Source organism: Seriola aureovittata, chromosome 11 (genome assembly GCF_021018895.1).
Source record: "Seriola aureovittata isolate HTS-2021-v1 ecotype China chromosome 11, ASM2101889v1, whole genome shotgun sequence".
NCBI lineage: Eukaryota > Metazoa > Chordata > Actinopteri > Carangiformes > Carangidae > Seriola > Seriola aureovittata.
In genome coordinates, this window is record NC_079374.1 from 5,754,581 (window position 1) to 5,781,737 (window position 27,157).

Here is a 27,157-nt window from a genome sequence, read left to right on the forward strand (position 1 = left end):
TGACTGGGTGATTAGACTCCAGGGACACCTGGTGGACAGGTGGGGGATGACAACAAACATGAGACAGGTCAGCTGATCCTGGATGTATGATACCTTCTACTCTTCTATTGCTCGTATAAATAATGGTTTTGACAAATAAACCAAATTCCTCAAATAATAAGTCAAAGTTTAATGTTATCCTATGAGCCCTGAGAGGATTCTGACTAAATGTAGAGTATAACAGTATTACAGTAATAATTAACACAATTATCAATTAAATCAAGAAATACCTGATCAAAAAGATGATAAACAATATTTCAGAACTTGACATTTTTAAATTATTCTTTATTGAAAAGTAGTGAAGCTGCAATACACCGCCCTACTTTAAATAAGCAAAACAAAGTGAAAAAAATATGCTTTGTTATAAAATTCTTAAATAGATGAACTATCCTTAAAGATAACTCTGAAAAATCTTAAATTAAAGCTGTAATTCCTTATAAAGGATTTTAGAGCTGTTCAGAACTGCTTTTACTATTAACAAGTCATAGAAAGATAATGAAATGTTTAATAAATCCTAAATATAATTCTTTCATTGGAAATTTGGAAGAAATACAGAAATATGCTTCTATGAGGGATTATTTTTTAAAGAGCATTAATATGTAAAGTAGCTCTTTTACAGTCACAGTCATGATTATTTTACAGCAAGAGTGATTAAAGCGATCACAGCTGGGAACAGGAAGCTGTTTTCTCCTCTGATGTAAGTGTTGAGCTGAATACACTGTATGGTTCAGTATGTGCTAACAGTCTGTATGTGGTTGCCCACTCACCCTGCTGCTGCCTCCCACTCACTGTAATTCCACATTAGGGAGGATGGCAGGTAAAAGCAGACAGTCTCTCCATGACCAACCAACCAGCACAGTGGATTATTCCTTCTCTTCCACAGACACCTAAAGTACTTTGCTGTATGCACCCACACAGGTGCAGATAAAGATGCAGGTAGTACGGATGGATGTGCACACTAACATGGCATTAAAGCACATAGTGTACGCAGGTGGCTCATCATTTGGTTGTTTTTCGTAAAAAAGAACAATTATCACTGATTATTTTGAATGTGAAAAAGAACTGAGGGTGGAGGCAGTCAGTGTGAGAGAGCTGATTGGCTCTGCAGACCGGTGTGTCAGTGATTTCACACATTTAGTGCATTTTGTTTTCTCTGCCTTTTCTTTTATTCTTACACATCATCTTGTTCTTGTGGTCCCACTATGTCATTTCTTTTTACCATAATCATATATATTTTTATGTGCATATACTTTTTTTTTTTTACAAGATTCACAGTGGAACTGAAACATATTGTTTTTTGTTTGTCTTTCCTACTCATTAGTTATTTCATGCAGGTGTTGTCTCTGGATAGCTTGCAACTGGCTACAGCCTTGTAATCTGTATTGGTGTGTTCAGGTGCATCCTTTAATAGAAAGAAATATCTTTTGTCTTTCCCTGCGGTTAGAGTCAGGGTTATGCCGTGCTCTTAGCGTATTTATGTCTTCAGTCTCCATTTCCAAAGCACAATACTGGATTCATGAAGCTGATACCAAGATTCACAGCTTTAAAAAGTTTGATAATAATACGTATACGTAATACGTATTGTATTTTATTTGATTTGGACCATGCAGTTTAACATAGTTCCAATGCAGAGCATGAAGCTGATGTGCTGCACAGAGAGTTTAGAGCTAATGCTATTTTTCAACTCTCGTCCCTAGTTGGGCTTTTACAAACACAGTATAATTAACATATACAATTTACATATGCATTTTTCATAAAGATCTATTAGAGCAAATCCTTCAGTGATTTCTAGGATGCAATTAGTTTTTATTCATTGGCCGACATGAATGCCAAACCATTACAACTGTGATAAGCTAATATTGGCTGAGACATCAGTCAAGCTCTTGTACATAAACCTACTCAATCATATCTGTGCTCTTACATATTGTTTATAAGTACGTATACATTTCTTCATGATAAATGGTAATATTGACAGCACTCAAAGCACTTTACACTACATGCCAGTATTCAGCCATTCACACATTCACATGCTGACCTTCCGATTAGTGGTCAACCTGCTTTACCTCCTGCACCGCAGCCGCTGAATAAAACCAAAACTGAATCGAATCATTTCCCCGGCAGCAACCAACACAGCAGCTTTCCACAGTGGGAACACAAATCCCAGCAAAAATCACTTTGTGAAAAAACAAAAGCAGTGACGAATCTCTATATGTATACGCACAGGTAGCATTGCACACGGAACTTTATAGGTAGTTATTCTTTCTCAGCCAGCTGGCCAAGCTGCAGCACATTACAGGGTGACAAGCAGCCTCCACTTGCTCCCAGCTCTGTAGCTCACAGAATACCCCTCCATTCTGACAAAGAACATCAATAATTAAATCTCCGGCCAAATTGCAGCACAGAAATTAATGAAGAGTGTGAATGAAATCAGCTATGACTCATCACACTCAGGGCAAGAGAGTAGAGCTTGATACTGTGGACAAATCAAGGGTATGAATATCTGAGACGGTCGGTTTAATGTTCGTCCTCTGACCTTTCCGTCACTTTGATCCTCAGCTTTCTCCATGAATCCACTCTGCCCTTCAGCACCCCGAGGACTGTAGTTATATGCGACATGCATAATGTAGATGAGAAATCATGGATATATACCATATTATTCATACTAATACCACCTGCATGGGAAAAGGTCAGCGTGTCTCCAGCTTAACCACATGTGGATTCCTCCCGTCCCTAAGGAATCGTGAGCGTCCAGCAAAAACACCTACAATAACAGATACATTTATTTTTCTGCTGGTGTATCGGGACGTTCCCAGTGTCGATGAGGGAGTTTGCACGAGGCATTTCCTGTTTAAAGGAACAAACATTGACAGTTGACCTATTGACCTTTTAGGTCAGCTCTGCTCTCCTGACCGTGATCCACCACGGGGAAATGAAGCATGCTGGGACCAAGCAACAGCAAACAGACAAACCAGCTGCTCCCTTCAGTTGTAGCTGTCATTTCGGTTTTGTGACATCCTGTCTCATCTGCTTTCTGCTTCACCCAACACTGCTTACCGTACGTATGGTTTCACTGCAAAGTATTTCAACAGATATTTTCTGGCGCTTTCACCTTTGGCTTCACATCTAAGTGATGTAGATGGATAACTGCATTTACTTTGAGATTATTCTTCTTCTTTCACATCGACTCTCTCACCTGTTTTTGTCCATCTTTATAAACTCATGGTGTAAACTCAAACTTCGAGTTTACAAACACCAAATATGACGCAGAACATTTCCATCTGAAGGAAGGATGCAGGATTTAAAAACACTGAGTCTTGGGTTTGAATATTTCACTCAGAGTAAACTTCAATTTTGAGAAAGTTGAAGGGAAATCAGAAGCGAAGAAGTTAAACTGTTGGACTGCCTGACTACGCATCTACCACATGTTATTGCATTTCAGCTCGTGAGGAAAATGTTGCTACAGCCACTCAGAATGATGGGCTGTAAACAACTGGCATTTTTCTTCAAACAAACCAATCACAATATTAAAAAAATATCTTCAATAACAGAACTCTACCACAGAACGGCAAATATTTGAGATGTAATATTATGTTACAACACACAAAGCTCTATACGTGAAAAACCTAAACCTCAATCACCACCATCACAATATGGCTCCATTACAGCTAAAATGATTTGTCAATATATCTATTGGCTGTACTTACTGGCAACTATTCTAATAATAAATTAATCATTTCAGTTGTATAGCAATAAAAAAGTTTCTCCGATATGAGAATATTTTGCTTCAATCGAGACATTTGAAGACGTCACCTGAGACTCAAGAAAACAGCGATGGACAGAATGTTTTATATTTCAGAGACTAAATGACTGAAAAGAAAATAATTTGTAGATTAATCTTAAAGAGAATAAAATTCTGATATAATAATACTGAATTATCACCCTCCCATGACATACTGTTAGCAACTGTAGGAGACAATATACAAATAGATAAAGTGTGACTTACATTAAAAAACATCAAAAGGGGATAACTGCACAGAGAAAAATACTCTCTCCTTCTCTGAAGAGTGAAAAGTTTTGTTAAAGTTAAAAACACAGATTACAGTTTAAACACCACAGGCTGTTTTGCTTGAGTGCCACTGTCGGCCTGTATCCCAGCCTTGCATCTGGTTCTGATGTCTTTGGCTCCGAAGAGACAGACCATCATGCTGCACAGCAGGACGGCCACCTGGGGGCTGCTCATCATCAGCTGGCTGTGGGAGCCGGAGACCACGGCTCAACTCAAACAACCCCAAACACAAACAACACGTCAAGGACAAATCCCAGGACCCGTGCACACAGGGGACCACTTCTGTCTCAGAACTTCTGACGTGTTCACAGCAGGAAAATTAACAAAAAAACAAAAAGAAAAGTCCGGCAACTCGGAAAATAAGGACACAGCAAAATAGAAGTGACCTCAAGTAAGTCTGGACATCAAGCAACTTCTGGAAAAGAACAACAGCCCACTTTCAGTCCTTTCATATCAGGGATAATGGCTGTTGAAATTGGGGAGCTCTGGAGGGGAATAACCAAGAACTGTATTTTCGGAAAATGCGAAAATCACAAAAAAAAAAAAAAAAAAAAAAAGCACCGTCGTCCCCTTTCCACAACCCCATTACCCCCCATGCATTTCCAAAAAGGGCAAACCAATCAGAGGGAAACTGTGCTCTGACTGTGCTCTGCCACATGGAAGACTGCAGCTCAACAGCAGCACACCTACGGGATCAGAGCGAGGCTGTGTGTGTTTTGGAGCTTAAAGAGACAAAAATCAGAAGTCAGGCTGAACTGTTTTCACTGGTCGGCACTTCTGCACGTTTTCCACTCCTTTCTGGTTTTACGGTGATGCGAGACATCGGTTTGGATAAAATGAGCGGCTTTGCCAGTGGCATGTACGTCCATTATTGCCTGCAGCGCTGAAATAAGCACATACAATACTGCTTGGAGTTAAGGTCTGCATATTAATGTACAACCTGATTGTTCTGCACAATGGAAAACTATTGGCACGACATAATGAACGGACACAGAGAAAAAGATTCAATGGAAGAAGGAACCTGATAGAAATGCAACTGCAGTTCCACATCAGGAGCAAATATAATGTTCTCCTGAGGACAAAATGTCACAGGCTTTTTTCAGTAGATGAGAATGAAACGTGCAATGGAAGGAGGAAGAGGAGCCGATAGAGAGAATAAGACGGAGGAGGTGGTGGAGCGGTGGGTTAAGGCCAGTGGATGGATGGCGACAGATATGTGGAGATCCAGACAGTAATATGGTGTTTACATTCCACCTCCATGTTGCTGCCGTCTTATCTATGCAGGGATTATCTGATGGACTGACAAAGCCCCCCCCCCCGTCTCCTGCCTTTCCTTCTCCAGTCTTGCACACGTGAGCAAGCTGGCACTTTATATTTACTCCTGTTGCTGTTGTTGAAAAGCTTTTTGCCACAAGTGAACTTTTAACTGACCACGTGACTCGTGTCCACACTTTGCTTAATGTGAGTCCGTTTCTAGCCCGATCTTTATTTCCACCATTCCTCAACTGTTTTTTTCTTAATAAATGAATATTTTTCTGAGGCTTGTCTTTATCTTTCTATATCGTTTGTTCAGTGTGAGTTTGCTTTTTCATTTATTTTGCATCAGTGTTTGCTGCTTCATTCATTTCACACTTCTGTCTTAAGACCTATTGTAATATGTCCTCTCATTCAGTTTGACTTACACTGTAGTTTGCATTACATTTTAAATAAAAATCATTCTTTATAAGTATTACTACACAGTATGCATCGTACTAGATGATGATATTGGATTTTTTTTATTATATAATGAATTCTTAGGTGTGAATAGGATAAGAAAATAAAATCTATCAGGACTTTGGGCGTTCACATACTCTACCTGCAATCACCCATCATAAACTTCCTCTGCATCAGGGTAATTTATATAACTAATGGCTAGCAAACGGTTATTGCTTACTAGCTCACAGAATATCTTGGCTGTTGTTCGTCAGTTAACTCAGTCACATGCAACCGAAATAAACCACTAACACACACTCCCAACAAACAAAAGCTGCAAATTTAGGGTTTTAGTGTTTGTAACTTCCCTGAAAAGAAGACTGTGCTGCAGACGTGGTTTGAGAACAACCTACATTTTAACATCCCCTTCCTTTTCCCGTGAAGCTTTGTGACGGATGGGATCTGTTCAGCTAACTGCTGTGATTGCAAGATGACAACAGCTGCTCTGTGAGCTAGCATCAAACTTTCCAGATTCACCTTTCAAGCTTGCGGGGGGCGTTTGATACTAAAAACATAAGTAATTGGAAGGCAACCTATGATATAACAATCCCTTCACTTCCTATTCCGTTTCAATTTACAAAACATGCTGTTCTTTTTAGTTCCCCGAGCAGGGTGCAAAATGTATGAACTCTATTTCTACAAAAATGTCAGCAAAGAGCAGGTTACATTATTACTCTTTGCACTCCTGCATATTTCTACCTGCAGTCCGCCTCCTCCCTATTTTTCATTCTTTCTCCTCTCCTTATTTCCATCCCATGTCCTCCATCTCTGTCAATGCTGATACTTAAGCTCAGTAAAAAGTCAGGTCAGTACATCTGTGACCCCGTGCCGACAGAGTGGGTGACACAGGAGTTACATTCTTCACTCCTTCTTTCTTTTATGCCTTGCCCTTGTCAGATAACTTCACATCTGTGAGTGTATATAAGAAGTCAGAAATAGAGAAAGAAGGAATTTAAAGCAGCAGCGTGTGAAGACATTTCTGGGCATGAAAAAAAAAAAATGCACAGAGCATCTGACAAACTAACGAGAGAAACGCTGACTAGCATGACTCAGACAAACCTGGCAATCCAGCCAAAGACAAAGACATTCAGTACAATTCTGTAGCTCTGTGGTCTTGTTCAAATATGTTAGCGAGAGAAAAATCAATATTCTATCTCCTGTTAGTACCTTGCAACATGCACAAGAAAGAAAGAGCCGTCTAAACAGGGCTCTGCTTGTGTTATTTTCTGTTGCTTTCAAACTACAAAAGAAGGAAAGAGACAATGAAGGAGACAGCTGAGCATTCATTCCCATCGCAAACATGAAAAGTTTGCCGATCAGAAGTTACTCTTATTTCTTTATGTTTCTTCTTGACAGCAGTGGAATTGCTCTTAACACATCTGCATCCCGATACAAAGAAACATAAACAGTGACACACACAGGTGACGAAAACAGAGCCTTTGCCTCGGCTCTCCTTTCCCCTCTCCCGCCCATCCAACACTTTTCTATACTTTTACCACTCTCCCACCCCTCTGCTTTATCCGCCCACCACACACAGACACACACACACACACACAGACACACACACACACACAGACACACACACACACACACACACACACACACACACACCTCCCACCACCTTCTCCCTGCTGTTCTGATTGCGGCAGAGCTCAGGCTGACCAGCACATCAGCAACAGAGAGAGAGAGAGAGAGAGAGAGAGAGAGAGAGAGAGAGAGAGAGAGAGAGAGAGAGAGAGAGAGAGAGAGAGAGAGAGAGAGAGAGAGAGCTCTGTCAGTGGGTGCTTCTAGGACAGAGCATGTGGGTGGATTGCAATCAGACCCACCACCAGCACTAATACCAGCACTACATCTCACAAAAATAAAAAAGACGGGAGGAAAGGAGAGTGAGTGAAGAGTAAAAAGAGAAGGAGGAGGGTGGAGGATAGAGACACCAAACTCTAAGAATATGCAGCAGCATCTGACGCTCAGACTATCAGCTCTGCCTGAGCGGTCCCATTGTGAGGTAGCTGGGTGGGTGATGGTGCATGTGTTTGTACAGCAGTGACACTTTTTTTTTTTTCCACACTTCTCTCAAACGTTCAGGGTTCATTTGTTCATGTCAGTGTGTTCTTGTGGTGTGTGTGTGTCTGTATGTGTGTCTCATTTCTTAATGAGTGGGTTTACTGACGTCAATATTCCAGCATAAAATCATATAAAACACAACTCTAAGGGATATTTCTGCTTATTTGGCCATCATCATCTGTTAGTTTTCAACCGACCAGTTAATTGCTGAAATCTGGGAAGATGGCAACATCTCCACAACAAAGATGGTCAGACAGCAATTTAACCAGATTGTAAACTGTGATGGATGTTTACAACAGAAAGTTATCATGGGTAATAATGTCACTGTTAACAACCCGTCTTATCTTCTCGCAGCTTATGTTTCATGTCCTGTCAGGCTTCTTTTTAATCATGTTACCAAAGCTCAGCAATTAATTTGGTGACTACAATGTTATCATAACCAACAGTTGAGCCGGAGACATTTCCATCAAAGGAGTGATCATTTATAGCACACTGTCATACTGTTCGATTTGATAGAAAAGGCTCAGAGCGCTTGACAAACATATGTACAATATCAAAAACGTTTCCCATAAGGCTTCTGTATAAAAGGTATCAACAGAGTTATCAAAGTAGTAGGTTACAAAGGTCACCCAGTACAGCCAAGTAAATATGACTGGATGTAAAAGTCAGCCGGCAGCCAAGAAGCTGATGAATGTTGATGCATGAATAAAAATTTAGTGCTCTGACTGATCTGATGCAATCCTCTGCCAAAACTACCAAAATAAGATGCAAGTTATAATAAACTAGATTTATCCCATACAGTTTTGTCAATAACAGGTTGTGTTGAAATGTTTTATGGTGAGTATGCAAGATAACTACGACTTATTTGGGCAGATAAATAAAGAATTGGGATCACCTGAGTCATCCTAAAATTTTACATAAATCTCATGAGTTTCACCAGTCCGTGCTGGCGCCCCACGAGAAGACACTTTATTCAATCAAATTCTCAAATGCTCTTTTTTTCATCAGGCAGCGGGGAGAGAATCCTATTACCTATTCGGACATTGAAAACCACCAGCTACTTTACAAATCCGCTTCTCCTCTACAAAAACACAATAATGGGGAGGCGGTGTTTGTAGGTGTGTCTCTGACGGCTTTGAACGCTCTCTGCTTGTTTGACTCCACAGAGACGCAGAGGCTCACGGGAGGAAATGCCCGGAGAGAAAACGATGAGCTGGAGCAGATTGAAAGCTTGTCACCTCCCTCACACTCTCTCTCATATTCACTCCTCTCCTCTTTCTCATTTGTCTTCACCGGGGTCCTGTTTGTGTGAATTTCAGTGTTGTTCTCCTGGTCTTTGCTTACGTTTCTTTTCCTGTTATCTTTCTTGTCTTTCATTCTTCAGCTCCTTCCTACCTCTTTATCCTCAGCTCTCCTCGTCTGTCTGTCTCTTCTCCCTCCCTCTCGCTTTCTTTCTCCACTGATTGCCTACGCATTTATTCCTCTATGCTTGCCTGCTCACTAATGGCCGTGGCAGGTGTTCTCCCAGGTGCCTGAACATTACGGCTGAGCCTTTAAAAGACCTGGCATCAGCACCTTGGCCCCTCCCCTGGCATGGTCTGGCTTCAAAACCCTTTGCCACCAGAAAACTGCTAATACGGCATGTACACACTTGACCGTCTCCACAAACATACAGACACACACACACACACACACACACACACACACACACACACACACACACACACACACACACACACACACATATATATATATATATATATATATATATATATATATGTACGCACAAAGCAAGCAAAAAAATCTAGCACTTTATCTCTTCTGCTTCCACCCAGACAGTGGTTGTTTGGGCTTCAGGTGCATGATGGATTGGTCTGAGCCAACTCATTTGGTGCTGTCATGGATAGTCCAATGGATGACACACAAACAATCCACATACACGAACACATACAATCTCTAATAGTTTCACACAGGAGAGAAAAAGCGGGCACTAAAAGGGGGGAGGGATGGTGAAGGTGACAGCAGTGTGAGGTTACAGGTCCTGATAATCGCCCACTTGGAAAGTGCAGGCCAACCATGGGGGAATCGTGCAGAATGCAGCATTGTGATTAGACTGCGAGTAGGCCCACCCTCTTCGGTTTGCTTTTCAATCAATCACTAAGTCGTTTTCTAAACGGCATCAGAATGACTTTCACCTGCGCTCAATGGACAACCTTTGTTTTAAGGTAAAGCCAGTCATGCTTTGCGTCCCACGGGGGCTGTCTCCATTTCTACAGGTCGACTTGGTTCCTGAATGTAGATGCTGCAGGTAACTTCCACAGTGGCAGTTGATGCTGCCGTTAAATAAGGTCATATCTTTGACTTTAGAAGTCAAGCACAAAGTACGCTGATCGCTGGGTGACTGACAATAAAAATGAACTTCACCTTGTTCCCTTTTCAAAAGTAGTTAATGAGTTTGTCATCTACATTTCAATGACGCGCTGGGTACAACAAGGGGGTAGAAAGCAAGAGATAAAAACCCTTAAAAGTAGCTCCAGTTGTTTTTAAGAGCATCACAACTCGTGTACTCAGAGCTTTCCAAAAATGAATGAATGAATGCAAAGTCCTAAACATCAGTGGGTTGTTTAAAATGCATTCATAAACATAGTAAACGTGCCTGCATTTCAAAGCACCAATAACCTGAATACATGAGTAGTTTGGCTGCAAATCTGGTTGTATAAATACCATTTATGAACCATACCCGAATACACCTTAGTGAGGTGGTCTGTGATTGGTTCCAGGCAAAGTGCAGTAGTGTTTCAGAGCTCAATCAGTGCTTCCATAAGAAAATCAATTTACACACCATAGCATTACAGTTAATGTTGAGCATTTCGGCTCAGAGCTCATCACTCCCTGCAGTGTACAATCCCTGCAGAGCCTGCACAAAGAGATTGGGGCCTGATGATAGCAGGTGGATGTGGTTGTGATTGGGTGGATGCAGCAGTGATGGTTCTGGAGAAACCTTGCAGAGCAATGACGGAGCTGTAGCACTTGCAGAGCAGAGGGAGAACTGTTTAAATAGGCTGCTAAGTTGAAAAGGTGCTTTGGATAGCTGTTGAATAGGGGCAAGTCACATTTGAATGTAGCTGTGCAACTCCAGTTGACTACCTGTACTACTTTCTTGAGAAAATGCGACAGATAGAATGCCTCGTTGATGTACTGCAATGTGTAGCCATACTATATTTTCGTAGGAGAGTAGTGGAGTCTAGTTCTCCAAAGTCCTAAGCTGAAATAAGTTAACTGAATCACTGGTGACCGAATAAGCTGCTTTTTAAATTTGAAGCTCCGAGGCGACTCAACTCTCTGACATTCATCTGTCAGTTCCGTTGTGATCTGTATATGTATCCTGGGTAAACGCTGGTTGAAGGACAAAATAAAATACACAAAATAAGCTTACAGATAGTGATTGTACAGATCATGTTTTGTATTGAACCGAACGAAATAAATCGAACCAGACCAACTATACAAATAATCCAAGGCTAAACCGAGGACAAGAAGTACCATGAAGCGCGCAGTCCACTTATTATTGTGTTTTGCCATTTTTCCTTTTATATTTGAAGAACTCAAAGCATAAATAAAGAATAAAAAAGAAACAACAAATAAATGTGTGTTGCAATGAACTGAACATGTCCACTTTTTTATCCCTACACACTGTACATACTTCCTTTGTCCATTTGAATGGGTGTTGACATCATTTCCGGCAACGCTAATAAAGAGCTGCATTTTGATGAGGAAACCTGAGGGCCATGAGGGAGCGCAGGTAATTGAACTCAAGTTTGGACTCAAATAAACAAATCCAGTGTGAAAACAGCCTTCGTCTTTGACAGGTGGCTTGGATATTTAAGAAACATATCACTGGTTGAGGAATCTAAATTAAATGCCTTCGGGAGCCGAGCCTTTGATGTTGCAGCAGCGGCTCGGACTGGCAAGTGGGAGATTTGGGTTTGTTTTCCATTCGGTTATACAACAAAAGAAAGGGAGTATTTTAAGATGCCGCCCTCCCCCGTCTCTTTGGACAGCTTTCGTTTGCTGGCAAATGAGCACGGGGGTACAGACCCTCCTCTCCGCTTCATTGGGCAGTTTGTATAATGTTCTCATTGATTTCAGCCTTGGCATCACGGATGACACCTCCGCATTGCCCAGACTGAAGAAGGATCTACCTCATTTATCCCTATAGCTCTGAGTAAGCTGAGGATGTGTGTGTAGGCGTGTGTGTGTGTGTGTGCGAGGGAGAAAAACATTTAGAGAATTTAGGTAGCATGTTCGAGTGCGTGTGTGTTGGGTACTCGTGCGAACGCTCACTGTACATATCTATATGCTTCCTACGTGTCATAAGGACGTTAAGACAGCAGATGTCTTTTTTTTCCAGGGCAGAGGCGGAACAGTTTCGCACAGTTGCAGAGAACACACACACAACCAGCATGAAAACAAATACAAACCCTCATAAGTCAACTTCTCTCCTCCAAAACTAGACGACTAGGACATGCAAACAAAGGGTGCATTGATATCGGCAGTGACACACGGGTGGCAGCTGTACACATCATGTCATTCAGTCGTGGCTGCTGTGAAAGGGGGACTCTGTCAGATGAAGTGGAGTCTGGTGATGTGCTTTCATCCTGTGTGGAAATGTTGTGTAAAATAACGTAGGCTGTTGTCCTTGAAATTAGAATGTAACCAATGCTACAAATTAAATCCTTAAGTTGTTTACTTGATAAAGATCTGAAAAACTGATTTCCCTCCTCTATACCCTTATTTCAGTACATTTAGTCTTTCTTATTTTCTTGTCAAAGTGATATCATGAAGTTATTGTAACATGATAATACAGATGCAGATGAGAAAAATTAAAAACGGAAAATTCTGACTCAAGTATTGAACAGCAAACTTTTTCATGTAAGAATTTACTGAATTCACATTATCTATGCTGTTCATCTCGTGTTTTTTACTTTCCAACAACCAGCCAGTCAATACACGAATCTCAAATGTCAGAGCTTCCTTAAATGCAGCACCAAGGGAGAAGTTTTCAAAAGTCTTTAGAAACAAAAAAGTGAAGCTCACTGAATGTTCACAGTGACAGATTACAGCAAGTTTCCACCCTGATGATTTTCATATTGCACTGGCTTCATCTTCTGAAACCAGCGTTCTGCATGGAAGGTGGAAAAATCTATCTCATTACACGGGGTACACTTTGGAAAAAATACACAATCACTAAAGTACACAACATTTGTAGTTAATGAGCTATAACCACTACTATGGTCCTTTAAACTCCAACAGCAACATTGGATTTTCTCCACGATCAAAGATGAATCCGCGTGTATAGTGTGTTATTATACTCCGTACTGAGAATTAGAGCTGAAAGAAGTGACATTAACGATAACAGAATCAGAATATGTAATTAACTTTGCCTTGTAGCAGTTGGAAACTTTGGCAAACTAAGAAGAAGATATCCTACAGTCATTTGAAGGATGGAAACGGCGCTGTACTCAGGGTTGTATAAAGACTGCTTTTTCTTCACTCAGTGACAGTGTTATATCGGTTCAGATTACACGCTCCCATAGAGAGTTGGGGGCTTGTCATTTGTGATGCCTGATGCAACCGTAAGGCAACCCTGTGCCCCACAGCGAACACTCCCGGCTGTACCGAAGCTAGTTTGCCGCACAGCGCTCCAAATACCACAGGCCTTTCATAAAAACACACATATTACACCCGCAGGCGAAGGACACAGAGATGCATGTGTCTATGTATATACCACTCGTCGCACCCCTACATTTAATTATATCCTCTGCAACATGGAGGATAGTAAAAAATATTTACACTGGTCCAAAAGTCTGAGAACGCTTTCCCAGAAACTGGATGTTGATTCCTACCTCAGCATACACACTCCTCTCCTGAAGCTAATTCAAACTGTCATGCAAATAAATATCACCATCATTAACTTTTATAACACAACAGTGGTTTGGCCGTAGCTGGGAATGTGTTTTACTTCTTGTTAAGAGGAAGTTTGTAATAAACAGAAGAATAACTGAGGCGTCAGATCGTCATTGTGCCTCAGCAGACATAAAGCATCACCTACAGAGACTTCAACCGTTACTGACGGAAAATCAAAGAGATGTCACTTTAATGCCGACCATGTTTTACTGACATGTGAGGCGCTCATCACATGTCGAGCATCACAGCAGGAAGCGTTTGCTGCAAACATAAAATCAAATGACGAGGGACGTCAAAGATTTCAATTTTCGACTGATGCAACTACCGTATATATATATTTCTCGTTGCCAGGGAAATCTTGGATTTCAAAGCAGAAATATTTTAAATAATTGCTTTCATTTATCATCAAACTTGGCCATTTCATCAAGCTGATGCACAGCACACTGCATGTACTCTAATGTTTTCCCCAAGGACATGCCATGTAACTTCAAGTTGATGAGCATCATAGAACAAATACTTACCATCAAAAAAAAAAAGGTTATATGTTTAGAATCATCTACAGGAAATATTTCCTTAGAAAGACTATTATCATGACTTATATTATACTATTTCTAAGTGTTTTTATTAGACACATGCACACCACAGGATGTACGATGAAATATAAACTGAATTTATTGCATTAAGTCTTACAAACTATAAGAAAAACCTTGATCTAAGCATGACATGATATTAAAATAGGGTCCAACTGATACGACAGCTGTGACAAAACCTTCAGCCCTAAAGTCTGGAAATGTGATGAAAGCAAAAGTCAAAAGAGGAAAGGACTGCTCACCCGCTGTTTTGTTGCTCCCAGAGTTTCCCTCACTAACAAAAAAAAACTGTCTTTGTAGTGTCAGAAAACATGTTCAGTTTAAAAGTTCATCAAAGCAATGATATCCAAATGTCTTTGGAGGGCTCTGGTTGAGACTCTAGTAACTCATTCTATTAGATTTCTCTGGTAATCTGCTCCCAGAGCATCTAATCATATGATGTTTATGCCCACCACACTTGTAATAAATGAATATGATCTGTGGCTCTTTTCTATACCAGATGAGAACACACACACACACACACACACACACACACACACACACACACACACACACACACACACACACACACACACACACACACACACACACACACACACACACACACACACACACACACACACACACACACACACACACACACACACACACACACACACACACACACACACACACACCTGAACTCCTATGCTAAACATGTGCAGCCTATTTAAACACACATGCACGCACAAGAAGACACTTCCTCGCTGATTTGCAGTACTTTGTACTATAAGGAAGCAGCCCTCCGGGTCGCATCAGTGTTACAGTAGCTGTTGTAGCTAAAATGCTAAATTGCGGTTTTAAAAAAAGCGGTCATTATTATAGTAATAAAACTGGATCAACCTGCAGATGTTTCTTATTACATTTCATGCTACAAGAGCAGCTGCCTTAGATACAAAAGTTAGGTGGATTACATGTGAGTGAAGCAGAGTGTAATATCTGACATTGAAAGGGAAAATGTCAAAGGCAGACAACGAGTGGCCTGATCAGACACACATGCCTCCGGCTTTGAAATCACAGAACAGATTCTTTAATAGGTGAAGCATCGGATGCATAAAACAGCCACATAGTTCCCATATCTGCAAACACACCAAACAACTGGACTAAATCTCTGCCAAAGTGGCTGCATGTTAGAGATTCTCCTTCGATGCCACTGCAGGCAGCGATCACCACAGATCAACAGTACAGAAAGTCCAACAGCACCCCGCGGACACGGTGAGACTGGGAAGAGGATGTCCTGGATAACAGAACTCATCACTAGACTTTCAAAAGGAGCTACTGTATCTCATTTCTACTACTTCATTTAAAGGATTATTACCATAGGATCTGACAATTAGTGAAATAATAACAAAAAAAATCTCTCATTAAAGCCTAGTTTCACAGGAAAGATAATAACTTTAAAACCATTCATGCCCAGCAGAGAGAAAAGAGAGAATAAAAGCATCAGTTTGCCTACCTGTATCAGCGACATGTTACTGAGGTCCAGTCTGAACAGGTAGTTTCTGGATTGAGGAGAGAGGAGAGGGAGATATGTGAGTGTGTGCACAATCTGACTGACCTTTATACAGAAAGAAATGTGTTTAATAATGCAAATTAAGTATCAGAGAAGAGACAGGCCATTTTAGCTGCTGTCAACTTAAAGCCAAGCCGATTAAAGGCCACACTGTGACTGTCCCTCAACCTCAAGTCATTGTTTTTAGTTTTACTTCAGCCTGAGTTTCTGCATAATACATGAACTATTAGTTACATTTCTGTGTGCATGTGTTTTTAAGAGGGTTGAACCTGGTGAAAGCTAAACTCATGTCAGCTCATGGGAATATGTGCACGCGCACACACACACACACACACACACACACACACACACACACACGCACACACACACACTATCGTGGCATGACGTATTTCCTCCAAATCCATCCCCACTGCCAAATCCAAAGCTTGAATTGGTCCAATGAGGTCTCAGCAGAGCACTTAAGAAGCGTCATTATCCGAAAACCACAGAGTATGAGTGAGTCAGAAAGGGTATCGCGTTCTCAGTAATGTGCTCTGTGGGGTGAGAAGCTGAGTGGATTTACAGTTTCTTACCTGGCACCCACAATAAGCTCATTCCTAGTCAGGTCAAGGGTGAGCTGGGAGTAGTCTCTCACGCCAGGGTGGGAGAAAGTAGACATCCATGGACTGAGTGCTGCAGAAAGAAAGAAAGAAAGAAAGACAGAAAGAGAGAAAGAGATCTGTTAGCAAAAGCTAAACTGGGTCATAGTTCAAAAGCAATGACATCTACAGACAGTACCCACAAAACACAATGAAGTTCAGTAAAGCAAACAAAGGCTTTGTTATTTTATGCACAATTGTTGCCATATGTTTATGTTTTAAATGATCACATGACGCTGAAATCTAGAGTAATGACACTCAGTTGAAGCCATTTCAACTGAAACTGACATTAGCTGGTTGCAGCTTCTGTAATGTGAGGATTTTCTCACTTTTCCTTTTGTACATTGAATCCCTGTTTGTTTGGACCCCTGCACTATGGGGATTTGGTGTGGTGAACATTTCTTTTACTATTTTCTGACATTTTCTTGATTCATCAGTTCATCAATTATTAAAAAAAAAACATTACGGTTATACATGTGGATCATGATTAAAATGATTCGTTGCAGCTGCAGTGGTAAAAAGTGCAGTGAACAGAGGAGGGAATGGGATGTTCTCTCCTGCAGAGACGGATAAAACTGTCCAGGCCACATCAGACACAACAATCCTGATACAACCTGACATTCGGACAAACACAGCTCTGTGTGGCGTATGGGGCTGAAGCCTCAGCGCTGTTTGAAACTGGCTTCCGCAAATCAAAAATTTCAAAGCAACAGAGCAGAGGGGCCACCTGACGGGGGCTTTAAATGTCACACTAGAAAACTGCAGGAAAAGAACATTTGCTCTTAAATCTTTGTGTGTCCAAAGGGCAGACATTTAAACAGATTCCACGACATGGGAGGTTTATGCAGCATAAAAGGAATTACCATATTTCCCCTGTTGTACACAGAATCGCAGCAGTCACTGGGAATTCAGATGCCAGTTTGAAAAGCCATTTACCAGGCCATTATATGCTGAAACCAGGTTATGAAAACATGAACAATAAAAAAAAAAAAAAAGGAAAATGTAAAGCTGTGATCACAGGGGAAACATTTGGCCTCACTGCTGATTCATTAGGGAACCCGTCATCAAACATTTAAAACCTTAAACCTTAATTTCTTTAAACAGTAAAGTAGTGGTAAAAGCTCAAGGCTACGAGTGCAAGACTACATCAAAGTGTTGGAAGAAGTCAGAGTGAGCGGTGAAACAACTTCCCGTCATGTGAAGTGAAGGATTTTTAGGAGTGATAGGGCCCATATGGCTCAGTCACCTGGAAACATAACTGGAGATATGAGTGATAAAAAGACAGAAGGCTGCAGCTACACTACAGTATGGTGCTCTTCATTTAAAAGACGGATACAATCACACACACACACAGAAGGGAAACACACAGAAACTCACACATTCTGAGAGTAAGCGTGTCAGCACTGACGGGCTACATCAGTGAAATGAGAATTATCTGGTACAATCTGTTTTTTTCCAGATGTGGATCAGCAAGGGGTGGATTTCACCGAGCTGCTGTCGGACCGAAATTTACTCCGGGTTTTGCAGTTGAGACGTGATCAGAGCTGAAGGAGTCATCGTTTTTAGGATAAAATTAATATATAATGAGCGCATGTTTCAAATTACAATACAATTGTTATTATCATTTAAAGGATAAGACCGCTGTCGTTTCATGTTTCTGTCACAGTTAAAAAATCCCATGAAACAGATCAAAACAATGCATTAGTATGTAAATACACACATAAACATGTATATACTGTGTGTGTGTGTGTGTGTGTGTGTGTGTGTGTGTATGCCTGTATTTAAAACAGCTGGTAACAAACATTACTTGAACAGGAGTCAATACTGCATTTATTCTGTCTTTTTTAAGCTTCTGATTATTAAACATTCAGCGCTCTAACAGTGTGGACAGGACAATGTGTGTGTGTGTGTGTTCATGGAAATGAAGGAACATGTCACCCACTGCAACAGTGTGGCTCACTGATGTGTTTCTAATCGTTTGTGGACAACAATGGAGCTCTGCAGCAACAGGAATAAGATCTTCCTTTAGATACACACTATTTGTGAGGTCAATTTTGGTTCTGCTCTTTTTCATGGAGTTTCTTAACAATAAGAATAAATAAAATATTGCCTGGCTTATTCTTTAAAAACATCTTTGAAACTTATAAATAAGTCAAAAGTTGCAGGCAACCATAAACTTCCCATTAGACTGAGAATATTTATGTTATTGAAACAGAAGTGTCATTTTGTATGATGTTGATATTTAAAAAGACAAAGGCAGGACTGCTATAAAAGACCAACAGAGCGGTGATATTTTATTCATTTTCTCTATTCTCTATCTATTTTCACTGGGTTAGAGCCACCCCCAGTTGACATTGGGCGATACACACACCGGACCGGTCGCTTGTCAGTCCCAGGGTTGAAACACAAACAACCACTCACACTCACACCTATGGGAAACCAAGAGTCACCCATTAACCTAACCTGCATGTGGAGAGGGAACCCACACAGGCCCAGGACCAGGCACATGCAGACTCCACAGAGAAAGGCCCTGGGCGAAGCGGGGTTTGAACCCAGAGCCTTCTTGCAGATGTTTGCCATTATTAAGGTAAACAGAAAACTATGCAGCTATAAATATGAAAACATATTTGAATGTCATGATCAGATTTGGACATTTTTGAGTAATGTACCTCCAATGTAATACCTTACTAACTGTGAGCTCTAAAGCCAGAGACTTTTCTCCAAGTGACTGGAAGACCCTGAGAGGAACTAAGCAAAATAAAAGCGTAATGAACATTATAAACCCTAAAAAGGAACATGTCAAAAATAATTACATTTTTTATTGTGTTTGCACCTTCAAAACTAGATTTTTTTTTTTTAACAAACTGTTCAGTCCTGAATGTAAGTGTAACATATGCTCTGTATGTAGTGCACCGAAGCTCGGAAACAAAAAAAGTCAGAGCAGCACACACACTGCCTGAAGCAACAAAATGATACATGGTTAATTATATCAACAACAGCTCTGGTCTCATTCAGAACATTACAAGAGAAACATGAACACGGTGCTACAATGATTTTTAATCAACCAGCCGGTGCAGAGAAGTAATGTAACCTTTAAAAATTAATAACAGACTGTAAAACACTTTTACACACACATACGATTAAATCACTGATAACCTCAGCACACATAATAAATCACTGGGCACCCCAGTGTAATTCTAATACTAAACAAATTCTGCAAGAGGCCGTCTCTTATTCGCTCTATAAATATTTATATTACATGTATGCACATAGATTGTTTCCATTTCTCAAATTTGGTTCATGCATCTACGGGTTGACCATCTCTGACATGCTGGATGGGTTTAGAAACCATGCAAAGCTGGTGCAAGGAGGCGAGCAGGACCATCTGTACATCACCTCTGATTAATGGCTGCAGAGGGCAAAGCTGGACGAGCAGAGGGGAGCGCAGCGTAAGCCTCACAATCTTATATAAACAGACCTGAAGTTGACTTAAAGAATCCAGCTCGCTCACAGACTAGCACAAAGCAGCTGCATGTGTGAACAGAGCATGTATGTGTGTGTGCAGTGTCCCTGTAAATGTAAGTTTAAAATGAGATCATTAGAATGATCCAAATCAGTTCTTTAAACACTGACTACATTAATTTGCACAGCAACCTAATTAGTGTTCAAAAGATTATCTTCATATACGGTGGGCTCCAAAACTGAGATCACTGTTCAAATATTAGCCAACTATATTAAAGCTATATCCTACGTTTTGTGCAGGTATACTCGTGACTGGTGTGATAGGCAACTTCAATATTAACTTAATAAATAAACATGATTATAAAATGCTTTATGTTGAAATGCTTTAAGCTAAAATGATTTATGTTAAAACGCTGATACTGATATTGAGCTGATAAAGCTAAGAGTGATGAGAGCATTAGCTCTAATTACAATCATTGTGAGTCTGCAATATCTGCAAGTATTTGTTGCTTATTTAATGTATTATTTATGGTTTTTTCCCTCTTTTTTTGCTTTTTCCTATTTAAAAGGTTTTGTTTTCACCTAATGACTAACTATTAATGACTAGTGACTAATGGAGTTAATGGATTTGTGTAACTGAACTATCAAACTATATTGCTGAACCTTCCAAAATAAAAGGAGGAGAAAGGAAAACAGTTTGGTCATTGAGTGCACTCCAGTTAAAAAGCAGGGTAGATGGAACAATCTCTTCCAATTTGGGAAGCTGCACACACTCTTAAAGCATAACTTGACAATTGGGATGCAACACCTGGAAGGATTATGATTGGATACAAGAATATTAGGCAGTGGAACACTAACTAAACAATGCACCTTGAACAGAAGCATTGTTGATATTTGTGAATATCAACAATACTGTGCGCATAGTAATGTGATGAAATTTGAAGCGACAACAACAGTGGACTAATTAAAGCCATTGTTATGGGTCGATTAGGACTGTATGTGTTATGAGTGTACATGTAAGCACGCAGGAGGCCTGAAGGTGTATCCTGTGTTTTTATCCCTCACTTCCACCGTGAGATCATGTTACTATTCAAGACGCAGCTAGAGGTGAAATCAGAGAGGAGTGGGGAGATTATACAACAGAAGAATTGTTGTGGCAAAAACAACAGATAGGACTCTTGCTCATAAAAAGTAGGAGAAAGTTGATGTCAGTGCAGTCTGCGGGTGTAAAATGCAGCACCCATCAAATCAAACTCACGATCCACACCTTACATTACATGCTAAATATATTCTGGAAAACATCCAGAAATACAAAAATTATGTCATTTAGACAAATGGCAATCTGTTTAAAGGTGACTTATTCTCCCCATAAAATAAGACCATTAAAACAGAGCATATGACATGAACCATAAAATAAGAATGCGCAGTGGAGAAATAGATAACAAGAGAATTATTCCCACAGAGGCTTTTTGCACCTAACAGTAAAAACAAGAGCTGTTAGCGCTCAGTTCAGAGAGTTTAATGTAGAGCATAAATCAATTGAAATTTGAACTGAGAAGCATTTTGTGCATATAAACATTTCTCCACATCATGAATATCTCTTCAAAAGCTTGTAATAAAAAATATAATATCACTATCTGCCCCTCTTGGGCTTTTTGTGATGCTTCCTGTTTTATTTTGAAATCTCTGCCCTGTTGTGTTTATGGTTGTTTTGCTTCCTGTCCTTATGTGTTTTCCCACCTTTGTGATTGTCTGTGATACTAAATTTCCTTTTGCGACTTTTTTCAAAAAGCACTTTTAGTGACTCTGTAGAGGAGAGTATTGCCCTGTATAGTAGTATTACTCTGTGAGTTTGAGTCAGGTTTTCCTTCGGCAGCTAGTGTGAATGAGCTTCTAACTTTCTCTCTGAGTGATCATTTGATAAGTAAATGCAGCCAAAATCATAGCACAGCCGTTGTCTTTAACTCATGTGTTTGGTGATTTTGTCAGACGATGTCACAGTTATAAAATCAGGATTTCAGCAGTGCTGAGCAGTAGCTTGGAAATGGCTTGGAAGGGACTGCTGGTTGACATATAGTCTTAATGGGCTGCGTTTTCGGTTTCTATTTCGTACTCATTCTGTTGTCTGACGACAAAAACAGAAGGACATGTAAATGAGAACAGCTTTGGGAATCCATCTGTATTAAAATGCTGTATATGTGAGCAGAGAGTAGGAGAGAAGGAAAAAGATAAGGGGCAGAAACCAGCTGACACTAGGCAAAATGCAAATATAATGCGGTCCAGCCATTTACTAGGTTTTGATCTAGTCTTGTTTCCATGTGTTTTTGCTCCCTGAGTTTGGATTTCCTGAGTTTTGTGTCTTGTTTGCCTGAACTTCTTCTTTGATTACAGTACTGCCTCTATGTGTCTGCATTCGGGTCCACCCTGCCTGAGCCTGTGTTGCTACCAGCAACTGTGACACACGTCTGAATTTGATTCAGTAGCATGCAGGAGAGCTCATGAAGCCTGAGCTTGTTTACTCTCTTAGAAAGGCCTCTCTGACAGTGAGGGGTCTTTCACTGACTGACATTCATCCTTCTGTCTACAAGTGGTTTTATATGCGCCGCTCACTTATTCCCTGTATAACTGTAAGAATAAAGCCAGGATGAATATGAAAGCCCCCTCCCTCATGGTTGACTCACGAGCCCCAAGCTGGACTTGAACAATTATTGCGTTCTTTTTTTCCCCTCTGCAATTGGCAGGCAGATGAAGATATAGCAAGAGGTGAAATCAGAGGGGAGTGGGGAGATTATACAACAGAAGAATTGTTGTGGAAAAAACAACAGATAGGACTCTTGCTCATAAAAAGTAGAAGAAAAGTGAGGCTCATCTCAGTGCAGTCTGCTAACTCAAAACCCACCCCTTACATTACATGCTAAATATATTCTGGAAAACATCCAGAAATAGAAAATGATGTCATTTAGACAAATGGCAGTCTGTTTAAAGGTGACTTATTCTCCCCATAAAATAAGACCATTAAAACAGAGCATATGACATGAACCATAAAATAAGAATGTGCAGTGGAGAAACGGATAACAAGAGAATTATTCCCACAGAAGAATTATGCACTAATACTAAAAACAAAAGCTGTTAGCGTTCAGTTCAGAGAGTTTAATGTAGAGCATAAATCAATTGAAATTTTAACTAAGAAGCATTTTGTGAATATCAACATTTCCCCACATCATGAATATCTCTTCAAAAACGTGTAAAAAATAAATAAATAAATAAAAACGTGGTGTAACAATCTGCCCTTTTGAAATTTTCGTACTGCTTCCTGTTTTATTTTGAAATCATTTCCCTGTATTATTTAAGGTTATTTTGCTCCCTGCCCTTATGTATTTTCCCGCCCTTTATGATTGATATGTTTCCCCTGTGGTTCTTGAGTGAACTATCCTGTTCCCGTTCCTCAGTTCTCTCCATGTGTTTTTGCTCCTTGAGTCTGGATCACCTGAGTTTTGTTTCTTGTTTGCCTGCCTGAACTTTAGTTTGTACAGCTGTACGCCTGCAAGCCAGATTTTATTCTTCGATTGAAGTATTTCGGTACATCCGCCTGCCTCTGTGTGTCTGAATTTGAGTCCACCTTGCCTGTGCCCAGTGGCGCCTTAATGCACAGGCTTACCAGGGCTTGAGCCCTGGGCCTCCGATGTACCAGAAGCCTCACGAGACAAGAGCTTAAATTTATTTTTTTCCATATTTTTTGCCCCTGGCCTGACCGTGACAGGCTGGTCACCATCACACAAAATACCCAACCGCACCTATGCTGGACTCCAGATGTGGAGCATGAAAAACAAATTCTTAAAACTGATAACATCACTGTGTAAGAAGAGGACACTGACAGCGCACGGACAGACTCGACGGAGCAACACAGCGAATCAGCAGCACTGTGCTGCAGCAACTTTTTCAGACCATGGAGGGTAAAGTCAAAAATATCCACAAATCTGTTATATTGTAATTTATTCCCATGCTGCTGCTCTGAGGAGTCAGCAGGTCTTCTGACAGCAGCATCTGTCCCTCTCCTCTCAGGCAGGTGTGTGTGTTACTATGGTTACGGGGACGCTCTGTGTCGCTGTCACTCTGAAACTGTCTCAAGATTCAGGTCATTGTCTTATGCCTTTGCAAAATCATGAATGTAACTGTAACTCAATAATGAAATCTAGTCATATAACATCATTTTACATTTCTGGTTTACATTGTAGAGGGCTGCCAACACATTCTTATTCTCTCAAATCAATCTCTCAAATCTCATGTCGAATAAGAGGAAGCCTCAGAGCCGCTCCTTCATGAAGAAATGTAATATGTTAAACAGGCTTTCTGTGCACGCAGGCTTTTTCCAGAAAAAAAAAAAAGTAAATAAAATACTCCTTGTTCTGAGATAATGTAGGTTAAATGATCTGCTTTTGAAGTAATACTTATTCCTTCTTGTATAACATTACAACTACACCAGCTAGTGGTGCTATGGGAACAGCTACAACGAGAACCTGTGTGTAAAATAAACAGGTGGTGCTGGAATTAGTTGCTGTGAAGACATTTCATTCATCCAGATTGTTTGTACTTTGTTAGACTTTGAAGATGAGAATAGCAGCCCTCAGGTTTAACATTGTCTAACCAGGTTTACTTATCCAATTATATAGTGATGTGTTATAAGGCATTTTCATTTATATCCATTGTTTGTCCTTGAAGTTTGCCTTGTTCTACATTCCTTTAATAATTATTTCCTGTCATGATCCTAACAATTATAAACTGCTCATAATGCATTCTTAGCATCTTAGCATAGCACCTCAATCTCACTAATCTAGACAAGTACAGTTTAAATTAAATCACAATTTAGCATTGTTCATAAACGCATGATTTTTGAGACTCCTCTTATCTTGTTGTTATCTAACTTTTCTGAGGTTGTTGCAAATTCGTTCTGGCGCCGGGCCTGTACTTGTCAGGATTGTTCGCCACAGCGCTCTCCAAGGTGCTGAACCTGCTGTTGGGAGAAACTTGGGCATCGCCATGGAGTCCTGACAGTAGTATTACTGTCAGAACGCACTCTGTATTTTGTGGAATAACATTCCTCTGCAGCTCTATGGATCGATTTGGTGAATTATTCCATCCAAGTCCGAACCCAACCCGATTATTTGCATCTAGGGGCGGGGAGGTGGGGGCTCCAAAAATGTCCATAGTCCTGGAGCTTACAGTAATGTTAAGGCGCCCCTGCTGTGCCTGTGTCGCTCCAGCTACTGTGACACATGGCTGAATTTGATTCAGTAGCATGCAGGAGAGCTCATGAAGCCTGATCTTGTTTACGCCCTTAGAAAGGCCTCTGACAGTGAGGGGTCTTTCATTGACTGACATTTATCCTTCTGTCTACAAGTGGTTTTATATGCGCTGCTCATTTCTTCACCTTATAACTGTAACAATAAAGCCAGGATGAAAATGAAAGCCCCCTCCCTCTGGGTTGACTTGCGGGCCCCAAGCTGGTCTTGATGAACGATTATTGCGTTTTTTCCCTCCCTTCACAATCGGCAGGCAGCTGGATTAATGCATTAGCCCGTGGCTGCCAGAGGGATGAGGAGAGGGATGAGGACAGTGGCTGAGACATTCGTCTCAGACATAAATCATAACCCTTCTATCTCCTTCCATCTAACAGTTTTTAAGCATTCTGCTTTTCCTCACACAACCAGCATGTGGACAGAGTGGCACCCCAACTGATCTGAATCACTGTTGGACCAAGTCTGGACGAAGCACAGGCAAAGCTAGAAAATACTAATATCTTATGGAGCTGAGGGAATAAAGCACAACAAATTTCAGTTCCAAAAACCCTATGTCTGCACAGACAGACAGATACACACACACACGCACACGCACACACACACACAGCCACACAGCCACACAGCCACACAGCCACACAGCTCCAGCAGAGATTATCCATTCATTGCTTAAAACCAGATGGAATGTGAGATGTGAGAAGTTGGAGCGCAGAGAAAAGGCTATTTGACAAAGATTTAATCTTAATCTTACCTTCTTCTAATCACCATAAAAGGTGCAAAGTGTAATCGGACAGTTAAAGTTTGTATGTACCACCCTGAGCAAGCCATCCAGGTGGCAGAGCAAAGCCATGCTCGGGGGATGGGTCAGTCAACCACTTTGGTCCAGACTGAAATATCTCCACAAAGTTTCTATTCCATGAAGTTTTGTATAAACATTCATAGTCCCTGAAGGAGGAATCCTAATGACTTTGTAGATCCCCTGACTTTCTCCAGTGCTATCATGAGATCATATCCATACCCATTCATGTGTCCAGTGCTAACTAGCAAATATTAGCAAGATGATAAACATGGTAAACATTATACCCGTCTAGAACCAGCACAGTCTCACAGAGACACTAGCTTGGCTGTAAACTCCAAAGTTTTGTTTCCAAACAGAAGCTCAGGTTCAGTCTCTGGCGGTGGTAGCTCTGGCTTATCCCCACTGAATGAATTTGGAAGACGGTGATGGATTAGGTGCTTGTGGTCTGTCTACACTGTCTATTTTGTCTGGAATATGGATGTGTTCTACGATGGTGGGGCATTCATTCGAGTGAAAGCTCCTCCCTGGACGCATATGTCAAAAAAGTTCCTCAAGGTTCCTCAGGTGTCTGAGTTTTTGGGCCCATAGAGCATTAAAGTCCTCCTCTGGCTGTGCCTGCTGACTCCACACACATGAACTGAACAAAAATAACAAGATGTTTTAACTTTTCATTGACCAAATGTCTCAAACTGTGAAAATACAGGAGTAATTTCAGAGGGTATGTGTGGATCAGAAGCACTTAAAGGATTTCCAGCTGTTTCTGTGTATGGGAAAAGTTCCTTCGTTTCCATGTGATATTACCTGCAATTCCCACAAAATCCTCTCAAAGACCAGTTCTGTTCCAGCAGTCTACTCCCTCAACAGGCCAAAAGTAGGAATTAGCAGTTATTACAACCACTGCGTGACAAAACAGACAAAGGAAAAGGTAGCTAATATT

General features: G+C 40.7%; 1 protein-coding gene across 6 annotated transcripts in view; it reads right to left on the bottom strand.

The window, feature by feature from the left end:
• sema5ba (sema domain, seven thrombospondin repeats (type 1 and type 1-like), transmembrane domain (TM) and short cytoplasmic domain, (semaphorin) 5Ba) overlaps positions 1 to 27,157 on the bottom strand; it is a 174,211-nt gene that overhangs the window by 68,763 nt on the left and 78,291 nt on the right. For all 6 annotated transcript variants that reach the window (XM_056388964.1, XM_056388965.1, XM_056388963.1 and 3 more), the window contains 2 exons: positions 16,600 to 16,699; positions 15,971 to 16,016 (listed from right to left, as the gene is read on the bottom strand). In XM_056388964.1, the coding sequence (XP_056244939.1) occupies positions 15,971 to 16,016; positions 16,600 to 16,699 (146 nt within the window). The remainder of the gene's footprint in view (positions 1 to 15,970; positions 16,017 to 16,599; positions 16,700 to 27,157) is intronic.